This window comes from Nipponia nippon, unplaced genomic scaffold (genome assembly GCF_047370975.1).
Source record: "Nipponia nippon isolate SJK-2023a ecotype South Korea unplaced genomic scaffold, ASM4737097v1 scaffold_2, whole genome shotgun sequence".
In the NCBI taxonomy this organism is placed as follows: Eukaryota; Metazoa; Chordata; class Aves; order Pelecaniformes; family Threskiornithidae; genus Nipponia; species Nipponia nippon.
Window position 1 is genome coordinate 21,037,435 of NW_028262336.1, and position 15,864 is coordinate 21,053,298.

Here is a 15,864-nt window from a genome sequence, read left to right on the forward strand (position 1 = left end):
TATAGCCAAACACATTGAGTCCCACCCTCGTTTACATTAAGATCTCTTTCTGCATACATGTGATATAAAATGACCTCAGTCTAAAAAGCACTCAGGACCACTGAGCATCGTTTTGATCTGCTTTTCCACATCTCACCTGGGTTACCATACTGAGTTTTATGAGCCTGTTCAGAGCCCTCTCAAAACAGCCCCTTCCCTGCAGCAGAGCAGCCTCCCGCTGAGTGGGTGGATACAGAGGAGGTGCTGGGGCAAACCTGCCCTCTGACAGAGCCCAGCCTCATCGCAGGGATGGAGATAGTGCCAGCTGGCTGCCCTCTCAATTCACTTTCTCCAGAAGGAAGCAGGCAGGAAGCGGTGCTCATTTCATGGATTTTGGGAGGCTTCCACACCTCGGGAGAGTTGGCAGGCGCTCTCTTTGATCTCTGTATTCATCACCCTGAGTCGTGGAGCTGTGGATCCCCTGCCCTTGCCCTCCCTCCTTTCCCCATGTGCCCCCTGCCCTGCCAGGCAGATTTGGGTGGGCAGAAGTCTGGCCTGTGCTGAGCTCCATTGCTCCGCGGATGCAAAGGCTGTTCATTTCACAGAGCTGGGGCATATTATACAACTCCGTTATCCCCCCTTTAATGCCTTCATAAATCCACGGAAACTAGCGCAGTTCTACCAGCATCAAACAGATTAATGCACTTGTGAATCAGGCCTGTAATTTGCTGTAATGCAAGGAGCCTTTATCTGCTTTGGTCGTGTTGTTTACTTTGAATAAAATGAACGGACAGGCCAAGGACCATGCATAGTGTCACAGACGTCATTCCTGGTTCATATTTGTTAAACGATGTGTTGTGTGTTCTGCTGTCTTGCCAGGTGGACCAGCAATCCCAGTATATTCAAGGATATAAAATTCTGTACCGGCCTACGCCAGCATCCTATGGAGAGTCAGAGTGGTTAATCTTTGAAGTGAGGACTCCAACCAAAAACAGCGTTATCATTCCTGAGCTGAAGAAAGGTGTAAACTACGAAATCAAGGCCCGCCCTTTTTTTAATGAGTTTCAAGGAGCAGATAGTGAAGTGAAATTTGCAAAGACCCTGGAAGAAGGCAAGTAGGAGCCAGACTGTCTTCATCTTTCCTTTTTGAAGTAGTAGTCTGGCCTGCTTTCCTCTGATATGTTCGTTATTTGATTTTGTTTGAAGTGCATGCTGTTTGAGAACAGCAATCTGCAGCAGAGGAGGCTGTGTTGGACTGATCATTATGTGAATTGTTTGGTGACACAGAAGTAAATATTCAGAACCACGCGCGAGAGACAGAGAGAGAGGGATGTGCAAAAAATCCCCTCCAACACACAATGGGAAATGCGCTTTTTATCTTCGCTGCAGTGTGCACTCCTCCCTGCTGAGTTCACGGTCTGGTCACAAGTGACTTCTGTCAGATTCAAGCACTTGCTAATCACTATCCTGAGTAGATAGCAGACACCACAGAAATCATCAAAGCGCTATAGCTGAGGGAATGGAAACCACATTTTCCGAAGGCTTTTATATCTGGATCAATCAGTAGGACAAAAATGAAAAGATGAATGAGGGCAACAGATATAGTGGACTAAATTATGTATTTCCATCTCATACATGTGCTAAAAAGAGAAGGTTCATGAAGCTCTTCCTTTTGTTGTTGCTTAGGCATAATGGGTATGCAAGACGGCCAGTGCCTCTGAATAGGTATTTCAGTGCCTCTGTTGGGATATGCAACCTTTCCCCTTTCTCTTCCTTACTCAGTATAAATGCCGTGTAGCTCTGGTTTATGGATGCGAGTGGTTCAAGAGGTGTGCTTAACTGCTTTCATCCCAAGAGTTAAGCATCCAGTTTTTAGAAAGACTATTTAAAATGCAAAACATAAATTTTTATTATAAATGTGTTAATATTAACACATTCTGTCCTGATTTTACTGAGTTTTGCATTACTCGTTATTATTATTTACACACTAGAGGAACTGAGATTTAGCATTCTATTGGGGTCAATTTATAGACTTTTATTTTTAAAAACTGTTGATCCTGGGTGAGATGATTTGAGACCAATGAGGAACTCGGTGCTCGGGACTGTGACATTCAGGTAATGAGTATCTGAGTTTGGAGAGTCTGGTGACGAGTGTGACTTTTCCTGCCCTGCACAGCGAGACTGCAGCAGAACTCAGGAGCCTGGTTGCAGGTTCACATCGCTTTCCTTCTGTATCACTTTATCTTGTGGGCAAGAACTGCCCTCAGTGAAGGGTGGGGCATCAAAGAATGCATTTGTATAGCCCAGAAACCATCTTCCTCTTAAAAAAGCTCACTTCTGCCTGTGACAAACTTAACCGTTCAATCCTTCTTTCCAAACAAACAGCTCCTAGTGCTCCACCTCAGAGTGTTTCAGTAACTAAGAACGATGGGAACGGGACGGCAATTGTGGTCACCTGGCAGCCGCCCCCCGAGGACAACCAGAACGGGATTGTTCAAGAATACAAGGTACTGCTGGCATGCCTGCATCCCATGGCAGAGGGGGCATTGCCCAGGTAGTGAGAGAGTAGGTTGTTCGTGGATGCTTGGCTCCATCTACTGGTTAGTCAGAGCAAATAAGAGAGAAAATCACTTTGAATCAAACTCCATATTTAGTAATTCTGTCTAGATGGTAGAAGGCAATTAAAACAGCCTCCATAAATCAAAGCAAAGGGTCAACACTCTTAATTAGAACAACCACCTTCTTGCCTTCATCATAACTTGAGAAATGCGTACACAAGTAGAGGGGGAACCATACTTGTTTGAGTACTGTTTTGTGACTCTCAGACATTGGCCGAGGTAGTAAATATAAACAGGCTTAATGAGTTAAAAAGCTCAGGGATAATAATTAACAGTGTTAAGATCCGAGTAAATTATTCGTAACTGCGTAGTTAAAATAAATGGAAAACTTTCAAGTAAAGAATGTGCTTGTATAATAATAAATGTATTTAGCATGTAGAAATTTTTCTTTTCTTTCACACAAACAGTTCTCATTATGCTATTTAATTTTTAACAAATTGTAAGTGCGTTTTAAAATATTTATTATTTGATGCTCATTTAGCAACATACACTATTTATTTTCAGTTCAGATTGTTTTGTGGTAATTTATATAGCAAAGTAAATAAAGCTTATTTTTCCTAAGCAAGCTGCAGACATTTTAAATGTCTAGTTGTGGATATCAAGCAAGCTTTATAGCCACTGAGAGGCAGGATCTTTGGTTTCAGTCTCCTGCAAATGCGCATTATTGAGAAAATTTTTCGAATGAGAATGTCTTGGTTATTTTTCAGGTTAAAACACTGTGCTATAGACATATATTTCTAGCCATCAAAACTCATTCTGCTATTTTTTTTTCCCCTCAGTAGAAATGGGAAAGGGAAGAGATCGCTAAGCTTCATGGTCAATTTAGAATAATAAAACGCCTTTCAGAACCTGGTCAACTGGTAAAAAAATCAGTTTATGGCTTAGTTTCAGATATATAATATAATTGGAAAAAATACTTGCAAAGTTATTTTATTTAAAGACAAATCTTGAGCTGAAGAGATGGAATTATTTCCATCAAGAAACTGCATCAGAGGAATGTTATGGTTGTAAGGACAAAACAATAAAAGTCAGGAAATTCATATTTCCGAGTGGATATAATACCTAACATACCTCCTAGCATTCAGAGGTAATAGGCTGTCAGGTGTAGGAACAAGCATCTTGTAGTGCTTGTGTAGCAGTAGGTGGCATACTGCCATGTTTCACATCTACATTATTGTGTGGATGCCATTATTTTCCTTTGTGCTTTTCACCATAGACAGAAAACAGACACAATGAATATATATGGAATTGCTATTTAAGTTGTTATATGTAATTAATATTTTTGTCTAAAAACTAAATAGATGCAGAACCAGTGATTTAAGATTAAGAACTAATAAGGAGAAAAAAAAACAAATAAAAGTTGTGTAAAATTTTCTCTTTTTTCTTTCCTCTTTGTTTTTCAGTCTCCTATGTTTTCTCCCAGAAAAAAAAGGTACACATATTTGAGGAATTCTTTTGTTTTTTCAGCAACTCAGATCTAAGGCAAAAGGGTACCTACTTTAATTAAGGGATAAAATAAATAGGAAGGAGGATACCATCTTAATTGAGGAAGTGTCAGTAGCACACACAAAAAGCCAGAAATTCAAATCACAACAGAAATCATTCCCTCCTTCCCTAGCATGAAGTTAGAAATTCTCGTTATACTAATTCTTTCTTCAGTTATGCGTCTACTGTAATGTGAATTCCTCTGTCCTTCATAACATTCTAAAAGTTCATTTTCACTTGCCTATTTAGGTATACAATCAAATGAAGTATGTCAAGTACTGAACAACCTGATGTTTAACTTAACATTCTTGTTTTGTGAATTTCTCCATGTATTTGAGCACCTAAGAACAAAACATTTTCATGAATGAGTAGTGCATAGTTACAAGTACATAATAAATTATTTTTCTTGTTTGTGCATACGCCGTTGTACAAGGTGGCAGTAACAATTTCTGTGAAAGTGACATAAGTCAAAATGTAGATTTAAATCTTTTGTTCCTCTCTTTATTGAGTTCTTATTTACATAAGAGCATTTTCATGGACCATCCTTTAGGATTTAAGAGCAATATTACTAATATTACTAATAATTATACTACTACTACTGACTAAAACAGTCTCTACTTAGTATCAGAATATAAACAGGAGATTCTCTTCATGTGCTCTGACCTGCTCTGCAGCAGCAGTTATGTATATGCTGTGTTGGGATTCTATTTCAAAGGAGCTTAAAATACATTTCAGATCCTCACGGTGTCCCACTAGCCTTGTTTCAATCCTTGGCATCCGGAGAAGGAAAAAGGGTCTTACAGTGTCCTGAAAATGAAATAAAATTTCCAGTGTCCAGGCAGAAAGGACTCTACAGAAAGGGGCCTAGCAATTGTTCTATATGTGAAACTCTAGCTCACTCACCTGACAATCTCCACAGCTGTAGAATCGCACGAGGGATTAAGAGCAGCTATCTGCATACTAAATCTTTTAGGAGCTCCATATGTCAAAAGCAAAATCTTCCCTCCTGTGTACAGTCAGCACAGGTTCAGAAATGCTGCTGTTCTCAGGAAAGTTCGCTTCTTTACAGATTTACTGAATTTAACTAATTTAACTTTCTGGGTAAATATTCATTGTAGAGCAGTACATTTGTGGCAGGGATTAAAAAGGAAATCAACACAGCTTCATCAATTTTTTAGCAGATCTAGATTAGCTGCTACTTCACCTTTAATAGCAGTTGGGAGTTCAATCATACTCTTAAAAGCACTTGCCACATCAATGGTGCAGGCCTAAAGAGATAAAAATATCTCATCATATTGTTTCTCCCAATCATTTAATATCACTGATGTAATAAATGTATAAATGTATAAAGTGGCGAAGTCGTTAGACCTGTGTCCTGATCTCAACCAAAAAATGAGATCAGATATCATGCAGTTGTCTCTCAATAGAAGATGGCATATTACTTAGTCCTTGCCTCTTGCTGCCATTTTTAAAAAAAAAAAAGATAACGTTTGGCTTCCAGCATGACATCGGTTCTCTTGTGACCTCACATGTTGAAAGACTTGCCCGTGCACTTGAGTGAAGAAAGCCTGGCCTGACGAAATGATTCCCGAGCAAGAGAATTGCACAGTCATTTAACTGAATGCTCTTACTTTGTTGTTTATGTTAACAATTCTTGGCTATGGGGCTTCCCTTACGTGTTCCATGTTACTAATGCTTTTAGTTTTATTAGCACTGATGTCACTGGTTGAACTGTAAATGAATGATGATAAACCTATCAAATAATTTTAGTCGTTGGAGCTGCTCTTTGGAACAAGAAGTATCTTTTCAGTATTCATACAGTGCCTAGGACAGAAATCCATGACTGCAGGTGTTAGAGTAGTGACAAATTCTAGATTTCTTTATCCAGCAGAAAAGAATGTGTCATCCTTCCTTCTACTTGTCCTTTGGAGTTGAATTTTGAACATTTACACATACCATACACTTACTTCCCTGCAGGTCTGGTGTCTTGGCAATGAAAGTCGATACCATATAAACAAGACGGTAGATGGTTCCACCTTTTCTGTAGTCATCCCCTCCCTGGTTCCTGGTATTCGATATAGCGTGGAAGTGGCAGCAAGTACTGGGGCAGGACCTGGAGTGAAAAGCGATCCCCAGTTTATCCAATTAGGTAAGCCTGCTGGTAATCCTACCTATTGGTTTCAATGATTTTTGTTTGTTTGCTTTTGTCTTTTATGGCACCGGAAATACTTTCAAGGCAAGTGAAATAGATAGTGCTACTTGATCTCTGGAACAGCAGGATTTGACATTTCTGGTTTTAAACTTGCCTTAGAACTGCATTCTAAAGATGGGATTATAACAACACGATTGTTTTTTTAATCTCCCAATTCAGCAGTGCTTTTTGGTTATTGATTTTTCAAACTGAATTTTCACACTTAAGACTGGTATAATAAAACATGTAAGGGAGTATGAAACACTAAGCGTTGGCTCAGTTTAGTTCAGGGATGTAATTTGTCTTGATCAGATTTTATGTTTCTTTATTGAAGCAAAAACCAAGAGCATGCTAAAATTAGGCACAATAAATATCAGCTATGTGTGAAAGCTAGTAAATAACCTGAGTACAGGAAAAAGAGGTACACAGATGACTTACAATAATCTTGACCTCCTGACTTCATTTACGCCAAACATCTCTCTGTCATAAATGCAGATCAGGGGCATTGCTCCTGGATGTATCTGGGAGAAATGCATCTTTGCTGTTGGTTAGCTGAAGATTATTTGAAATAGCTTTAGGTATGGTCATATGCTTCTTCACCAGTATGCCTGTATCAAAATACCTTATCATTACAGTATATAATTGTGAAAGCAAACTCAGCATGTCGCTTCGGACTTTTTGTCCCGTCTGTCTCTGTATCATTAGTAGATCTTCCTTGTTATTTCACTTTTTATATTAAAAAATCTATAATTACTGCATGTGAAAACAAGACCGAATGACTAATATATTCTCTGGAAAATTACATGTACATTTCCTTGGCTACTAAAATGAAGGTCATCTTTAACTTACTTAACTGATACAGGGATATGATTCCCAATTACATTAATAGAGATTTTACGACAAAATTGCACACAGCTTATATGATATCCCATTAATATGTCCAAAACCCCATAGTTACTTGTTGGAATGTTCCTTTCTACAGCCAGCTTTCATTCACAGCTTCTTACAGCCAGCTTTCCACTCAAAGTCAAGTTTGTTCTATATGGCTTAGATTTTGAAAATTTTAAATGAGTGAGGCTTATGAGTGTAAAATAATGGGGTAACCTCAATGTTCAAAGCCAAAGACTTCATAACTATTTTTTTTCCTTTTCTCTGATGATAAGCAAATGCTAAATGAAGGTGAATTTTATAATGGAACTTAATCACTTTAGGGTTTTGGTAAGTGGAAAAAGAAACAAATGAGACTCTGTCGGGGTAAGATTTTTGCCTGCTTCTGGGTTGCTAGCCTTTACTGACACTGTGTTAGAAAGCAGGAAGCAATCGCACGCCTCAGAGGGTGTTCAAATGTGCAAGTCTGGTAGAATCCACGTATTTCCTTGTGGCTGGGGTTTGCTTTCATAGTCTGTACTGCTTGCTTCTAATTAAGTGGCATGGCCAAATCTACATATACTGCATAGAAATCCCATAATTTGGTTGTTATAGGGCAAAGACCTGGAGACGGGAGTCTTGTGGGGATACATGCCACTAGAAGCAGCATAAAGAAATACCTAGACAGTGCTGCAGTCCTTTCGGCAACTGCAGAAGGCTGTTGAAAATTAGTACTTAAATTTAAGAGGAATACCCTTTAGTAGCACCCATCAACCTAAGATCATCAAGGCAGAGGAATGGCTGCAGTTTACCTAACTCTACCCTGTGATACAAGTTCTCCTGCAGCCCCCGCAAGGAATCGCGTTCTTAGTTCTTGGATGTGCTCCCACCATGGGGGTGGAGCAGACACTGGAGTTTTCTGGTAGCTCTTCTGAAGAAAAATTAATTTGTTGATGTCATCAATTGGCACTTTTCACCAGCAATAAATTACATGGTTACAGAGAGAGAGAAGGGAGGCCAGGGAGGGGGAGGAGAGAGGACTAAGGATGCTACTTTTAGAAGGCTTGAAAGAGTCTTGACTCCCTGTACCTACGTGCTCTAGGAACTGCATGTTTGCCACTGACAGCTTCAAGTTTCTACGTTTCTGTCACTGATCCTAACTATTCCTTCAGGAAATCTTCTCCTGATACCTGAATTAGTACAATCCTTTTTTTTTTTTTTTTTTTTTAACTAATTAAGAATTCTGTGTGTGGAAACAGGATATACTATGTGGTTTAGATATTCACTTTTTTTTAAGAACTTTTCATTAAAGTCAAATGTCTGTTTCCTTATAGTGTGTCTTTCTTACAAAACTGTGAGACTAGGTTGTGGTTGGCCCTGGAGCATCCAAAGAAGAGGGCTTTTTCCCCAGCGTAGCCTACTCTCTCGCACAGCGACCTTGTATTTGAGTCTGCGTGCTGTGTAGGGTGCCTCCTGGGTTTGTGACTGTGAGAAATGCCTGGGCAGAGTTTCAGCCGGCTGTGCGACAGGAGGAAGCTTCACCTTTCAGAGGCCGCCTTCCGGAACAGGAGGGGAGGACAGGAGACATTGGATTGTCCAAGAGCTGAGACGTGCAATAGCAGTCCCATGCATCAGCTGAGCTGTGATGACTGACCTTGCGCACGCACTTAACCTGTTACAAAGACAGGTATAAATTGTAAGCTCAAAGCTCTTTCATTTTCCATGTCTCAGCTGACATGAAGCAGCTCACTGAGCTGCGGTACCCCAGACTTCCCATGCCATCAGGGACAAGCCAACAATATACTTGCTTGTTATTCAAAAATCACCTTTCAGTGTTTAAAATCATGAGATCAACTGAAAAATCATGTGTCTTCTTAAAACACCGCCCTTGGGGCTTCTGAGTTTTCCTCTTGGCTTTTGAATGACCTTTTAAAGCTTTCTGTGGAATTCCAAGGGCTGGAAAACCATTTGTTTGTTTGTTTTAAAAGAAATGTTGATATTTTACATAAAGAAAGACTGCAAGAGCTTTGGTGTTAAGGAAAAAAATTGTATTTCATGAGAGCTAGCCACAGCTCACTATATTGTGCTTATAATACTGTGCTGTGGAGAAAAAAAATCATAGAATTTTGATAGAACTCTTTTCTTGTCACGACATGTAACTTCAGGACGTTGGTTACAAAAATGCTCCATATAGAAAGGTGAGAATTATCACAATAAATTATTTTTTGCTGATCTCTAGCCTAACCTTTGTACAGTGATGGGATACTACCTATGATAGCTTGGCAGTATTACTTATGCTTCTTGGCAAATAAGTAGTGAAATTCGAACATACTGCAACATATTTTGTTCAGGGTACCAGCTCTGAGAAGCACCACAACTGCAGTTAATGTTCCTCTTAAACGCATAATTTGTATGAATATATGGTATGCAGTTATTTATTAAGAGATGTCTGCACAATTATTATAAATATTGAGTGCGTTATTGAACAAGTGGGTGTCTCAAGTGTATAAAACACAAGAAAGTCTCATTGAATCTTTATTGTTCTAATTGCTTCATTTAGGATATGCGACTTGTGAACTAGCTAGCATGCCTTCAGGGATATTATCCTGTCAGCCCTTCAAGTACTTCTAGTGTGATAGTTGTAAGGTTTTTTTGTTGATATTTTTGTCTTGTGGCCTGCAAATGACTCGAAGAAAGTAATCTGTTTTTTTCCCCTCACAGCAAACCCTTCCAAACCAGTTTGGTGCTGTCTCCTCAAACTGTATGTTATAAGATTGAAGTGGAAAACTGATATTTTTCCAGTTTTGGATACGTATATAACTAGAAAGGAGACAAAACAGCATATTCTTAACCTGGTAATATTTTACCAGGTAATTTTCATATTGCATCATGCACATATATTTGAGGAAAAACTCAGACATCATGTTGCAGATTCCAGGTGTTTTGCAAGTTTTGAATTGCCAGAATTAGCAACGTCAACAATTTAGATCTTCCTACTTAGTGTTCACACATTTTGTATACTAAATGTGACAGGCATATGGAAAAGTACCACTCCATAGGTTGTACACGTACAGGGCAAAGTTAAGGTTGCTTGCACACCTGTGAACCTGGAATTTCCTGTCTTTTTTGAATCTTTGGCATTCCAATCTTAATTGTATTTTAATCTGCTATTTAACATTTAACAACTTAAGTGTTAGTTTTTACATTATTATTAATATTATTAATAATAATAATAATAATATTTAACATTAGAGAATTAGAGGTCTCCATTCTCAATGTAAATTCTAATTAGTTTTCGTTGAAGTTTGAAACTTGGAGCTTCAAGACAGTCGAATCGAGTAGCTTGCAAGCAATAGCCATAGCAACATTATCTGTGATTAAAAAGAAGGCTCTTATCTTGAGGCAGAAGAAGAAGGGATGAGTCACTGTGATAATATGCTGGTTTCAGGGAGTTATGGGATCAGCCTGCGCCAACAACTCTGAGGCATTTTCAAGTACATTAAATGCTGCGGCTGCTACTCTGGCAGTAAGATGTGCTTTGCCGTAGAATGTTTATGTTCACTTATTATTTTGGCACGTCTCGCCGAGGAGTGCAAGCAGGAACAGGAATGTTGATTATGAACCATTTATATCTCAGTCAAAGCTTCCAGAAATTTCCTGGGATGAAGAAAAAGTACTTTTTTTAGTTCAAGAGCTTTTTTCCTGACTGATCATTCAGGATCTCACAGGACTATTATGGAGAGGGAAGATGCCCTTCTCAAAGAAAGGCTTCCAAGATAATGTTCCTGGAAATTTTTAGTAATAAGGGGTTCATTAGATTTAATTCTCTTTGCTTTATATTTAGCTTACTTTCTATTTTTGAATTGTAAGAGGAGCAGAACGTGGGTCAAACGTGGCCTCTTGAATGCCCTTCCATCTTCTTTTCTGTGATGCTGTTTATATGTCTCTACATGAACACATACGCATTTTTCTCTTCACCGTGTGTGTAAATATATACGACCTAATTTAATGTGATGGCTCTAACAGTCCAACCATGTACAACGTACCATAAGATTAGTTTCTAAAGCAAATATATTATTATGCTGTTCTTATGCTTGCAATGGCTAGCAAAATAATACCATGTAATGAACCTTAACTAAAAAACAGAACAATAAATGTTCAAAGAAATTCTTCAGTATTTTGTACTCTTCAGACATACATTGACTGAGCAATGCAAAATGTTTATATATAGATAAGATTACTGTCTTTCTGTATGGCTGAATTGTCGACGCGTTTAAAAAACATTCTTATTTGGCTTTTGAATTTGTGATTATTTTTGCCCTGGATTTATTGCTTTAAATATATATATTTAAAGGACTAGAGAAAAAATATGTATCAGTCTTCTAAATTTATTCAGGACCATATGTTCTCCAGAAATCTTTTGTTCTATTCTATTAAGGTGTACAAGGTAGTGTAGCTGTTTAAAAACATAGAAATAGTAAGCTTACTCATTTTGAAAAGAGACTGATGATGCAAGTTTTCAGATCTCAATATGGCCTCAGCTGCAAAGAGACAAAAGATGAGATAGAGAGTGACAGATTTAATTCATTGGTCACAGTATACTTTATACGTTTAAGCCCATCTGGCCACTTGAGTGGAACTTCACTTGGCTGTCTCTATAAAATCTGAAGCAACCCATCTTAACCTTGCACAAATAGGCATGAAATCTATAAACCCAGCAGACACAAGGGGTGTATTAGTAAGAAAAGAATGAGTCTGCGTGGTGAACTTTCAGACTAGGCAGTGCACTCAGGATCACAGAAGATAAAGGGACCTGAAATACGAAATAAAATTTCCAATAAGATAGCAGTCAAAGGCGGTGGTGATTCCTCGGCAAAATAGGTATTTGACCTTGATGTTGCAAAAACAGAGATCTGGAATTCTTCACTGGAAGAAGCTGTTATTAATTTAACCATTTCCCATTCAAAAAGGTATCCTTTTCCAGAGGAGGTTTGTTATTTGTATGATTTGTTGTGATTCTGTCTCCTGATTGTATTGCAGTTTCTTATATTTTATTTAGGCTTACTTTGGAGTAATGCAAGACATGTCATCATAAAAAAAAATAAAAATCTATCCACTGTTTAGTTCATAGGGAAAAGGTATTGTTTTTTAAGTAAGTAGGTTTTCATTTCTTATATGGTTTATATTAATAGAATTAATAACAACACCTTCCTCCTTAAAACACTCATCTCTCATTCTGAATATGATGTCACTACCCATAGTAAAAAGCACTAACTGTTGGATTTACACAAGAGTAAAAATGGGTATTTCAAAGGCTAAGCTGTGGAATGTGTAAAGCAATATCTGCTCTGAATAAAGGTTTCAAATTCTTGCCCTCACCCTGTGCAGTAATGAAATTTCCAGTAAGTGCTCACTGTAGTGGTAAAACATCAGGAAGGCAGTATTTTGTCTTTGCGTTGTTTCATTTCAGTTAGAAAACATTGGTCACTAACTGAATGTTCTAACTGCTGTTCCTAGAAGGTTCTTGCAAAAGTTCAGTTCAGAACAAGCAGAAAAAACGGATTCTTACAGGTGCTTTCTCTATTAAAAAAAAAAAAAAAAATTGAAAGTGTGTGGAAAAATGCATGTTCTTTTTTTTTTTATGTGGGATATTTAAGGATAAACTGTTTTTGAAAAGGGCTGCTTGTTCAGTAATAATAAGACTGCTTGACTATTTTTACCGATTCATAACTCATTTTCTAGTTATCCTTTAGCTTTTTCATCCACGTCAAGAGGGCAGGATTGGTTATTTTGTACTTTTACTTCTTTATGTCCGTTTAAATATTCGGTCTTATTTAATTGAGGTCAAAGCGAGAGACTGCAAAGAGTACGTTAGACTGTGTAATACAAGATTTAAGTCATCTGTCAGGAACTGCTAAATTAAAATGTATCCCTCAATACCAACCTCATGTGAAAGTACTTTGAATTTGTAATTCTTCTGTGATTTTCAGTTATGAGAGTGGATATTTGGGTAGCTGACTTCTGCCCATTCGCAGAGCTGAAAGAACAGACTGCATGTTTCATACTTGAGCTTTCTTTTACTTGCTGTGTTCTTTGCTGCCTTTCTAAATAATTTTCTGAAGCTGGTGTTGCTTTGCTAAAATAAAAATTAAAAAAATAGCAGTCCCCAAGTTTGAAATTTATGAGCCTATTTGTATGCCTAGTGGCCTGATTTTAGCAAGTTTTGTAAACAAATGAGTCAGTGAAGTTAGAGGTACCTGTCTTGTATGGAAAACAAACCGTTTCTATCTAGACCTATAAAAAGAGATTTTGAAGAGCAGTCTGAAGGATTTTACCTTGAAAAACTGGACTACTGGTTATGTCAGTTCTTTTCATGCCGCCTTTTACAGTTGCTCATTCAAATTAATTGGCTTTTTTGGGTGTCTATTTTTCAGATTCTCATGGAAACCCTGTGTCTTCAGAAGATCAAGTCAGTTTAGCCCAGCAGATTTCTGATGTAGTAAGGCAGCCTGCCTTTATTGCTGGAATTGGTGCAGCCTGTTGGATTATCCTTATGGTCTTCAGCATCTGGTTATATCGCCACAGGAAGAAGCGAAATGGACTCACTAGTACTTACGCTGGTATCAGAAAAGGTGCCATATTATATATTTCATTCTGCTGGCTGCTGAATGCCTGTTTACTGGCTATTTACTTTATCATCAGTCTCTCATTCTTCTAAGACTTGATGCAGGAATTATCAAATCACTTAAATACTTTCAGGAAGTGTGGGTCAGGAGCCAGTGCAGAAAGCAGCAATATTTACATAACATGTTAAACCCGGCTTTAAAGCATAAGCCTTTAGCAAAATACCTAGACTAGCTTTTCATAAAGATACTCCTACAAATGAGAAATGTAAAGATGGATTTAAAGCTGGGAGCTCCCAATATGCCCTTGCAACCTGACACTGTACCATCTGAAAAGGAGCCAAGTGGATGGTAGCTCACTATCCCTCCTGTTCGGTCCTTTGCTTGCTGCTAAGGTTACTAACAGTGGTGTACATTACAGTAACGCTTTTGGTGCGTGTACTTGGATTTCCTTATGTTCCAGGGGAATGTGGTGAAGTGGCTGTTTGCAAAAGCAGAACAGTCAATAATACTTTCCAACACTCTTTCATAAATGCTGTTGCGAGACCCTTCATTGGGACTGAATTCTGGGGCTATCACGTCTTGCATCTGCATTCGGTTAGAATGGCAGCAGTGGGACTAACTTAAAGCACTCTTCGTTTTCATGTTATTGATAGCTTTTATGTCAGATTGTCGGTGGGCAAGCAGTGCTTTACAGTATACTCTGTGACAAACAAAACTAGAATCTCTACCTGGAAGATCTTCTGGAACAAAAACTTGATTTCTCCTGATTCAATAATCTTTTGATTAAGCCCCAATGTTGAAGCTGAATTCAATAAGCTACAGTTCATTACATCTCAAAGCAGTACCTCACAGGCACTCCTGGAGTAAGAACCATAAATTCTGGCATGCATCAGAAAATGGGAGATCCTGCTTTTGAAGGAATAGAGGGAGAATGTTTGATATTTAGCAATCAAAAGATAGACCTAGGCTTAAAAGGTGCACACATCTTAATATATGAAAGCTGTCATGAGAATACGTTTTTTAGTCACTTCAAGAATGAATGTGTGATGGACAAGACAGATAGGCAAATATAACACAAATGTTTTTAAACAGTAGCGGTGTGTTGCTATGAAGAAGAAGCAGTGCTAAAAATAGGAACTGAGTGAGCGGATACATGGAAATAGTTCTGAAGTCTTGCAGAGTTTAGGTGTCCTCTGTGCTGTTAAAGTATCAAAGCTCACGGTAGACATCAGGAACAGTGGTTGTAGCAGAGTTGTAACCACAGAAACTGGGAATGAATTTCACCTTTGATTTAGTTCTGCTAGGATTTCTTAGATAAGACAGAGCCCGACATACTGCTTCATTGGCCTGCGCTGTTTTGTTTTACTAATAGCATGCTGCCATACTGCCTTTCTACAGTTCTATCAAACTAACATCACTATGCTTTCAGCAGTACCTATGATTAAGCAAAAGGCATACAATTTGTCCTTAAAAATGGTTACTTTAATGACATCAGCTATTGTTCAAAACAGCTGTGTTTTTCGATATCTGTAAAAATATCTTTTGTGTAATTTGGTGGGGATTTTGATGAAAATATAGAGAAAAGTAGGGTCTGCATCTCCGTTATCAAGTATTCTTCAAGGAAAAAAACATCTTTAGTGAAATATAAATTGCAAAGTAGTTTGCCTCTCTGCAGTGCATCAAGCCATCACTGCAAGCCCAAACTTTCTTCAGTCTTGCATTTATTTATTTATTTTTATATTTAGCTTCAGGCCTGACATCTGTTAAAATACTTCACTACTCCCACACATACATATTGTACTAGCACTCTTACACACTCAGAAGAGTTTATTAATAGAAGCTCTGAGAATTAAGTTGTTCTTTCGTGTGGTAGCGATAAAGATTTCATTTAGTTGAACCTCTGTTCATCTGTTCCTCAGTTCCTTAAGAAACGAAACTAGGTTTAGTATTTAGATCACGGAAGAGTAATAAGACAGTAGTTTAAGATTTCTTTTTCATGTCCTTGCGATTGCAAATTAATTTTGAGACACTTGATTCTCTTTTGAATAGCTCTGGTTTAAATGCACCTTCTATTTTAATGAAAGCTTGTTACTATGGT

General features: G+C 38.1%; 1 protein-coding gene across 3 annotated transcripts in view; it reads left to right on the plus strand.

Moving 5' to 3' along the window:
* ROBO1 (roundabout guidance receptor 1) overlaps positions 1-15,864 on the plus strand; it is a 735,949-nt gene that overhangs the window by 684,478 nt on the left and 35,607 nt on the right. For all 3 annotated transcript variants that reach the window (XM_087757517.1, XM_087757518.1, XM_087757519.1), the window contains 4 exons: positions 859-1,090; positions 2,365-2,486; positions 6,060-6,231; positions 13,575-13,772. In XM_087757517.1, coding sequence (XP_087613643.1) covers positions 859-1,090; positions 2,365-2,486; positions 6,060-6,231; positions 13,575-13,772 — 724 coding nt within the window. The remainder of the gene's footprint in view (positions 1-858; positions 1,091-2,364; positions 2,487-6,059; positions 6,232-13,574; positions 13,773-15,864) is intronic.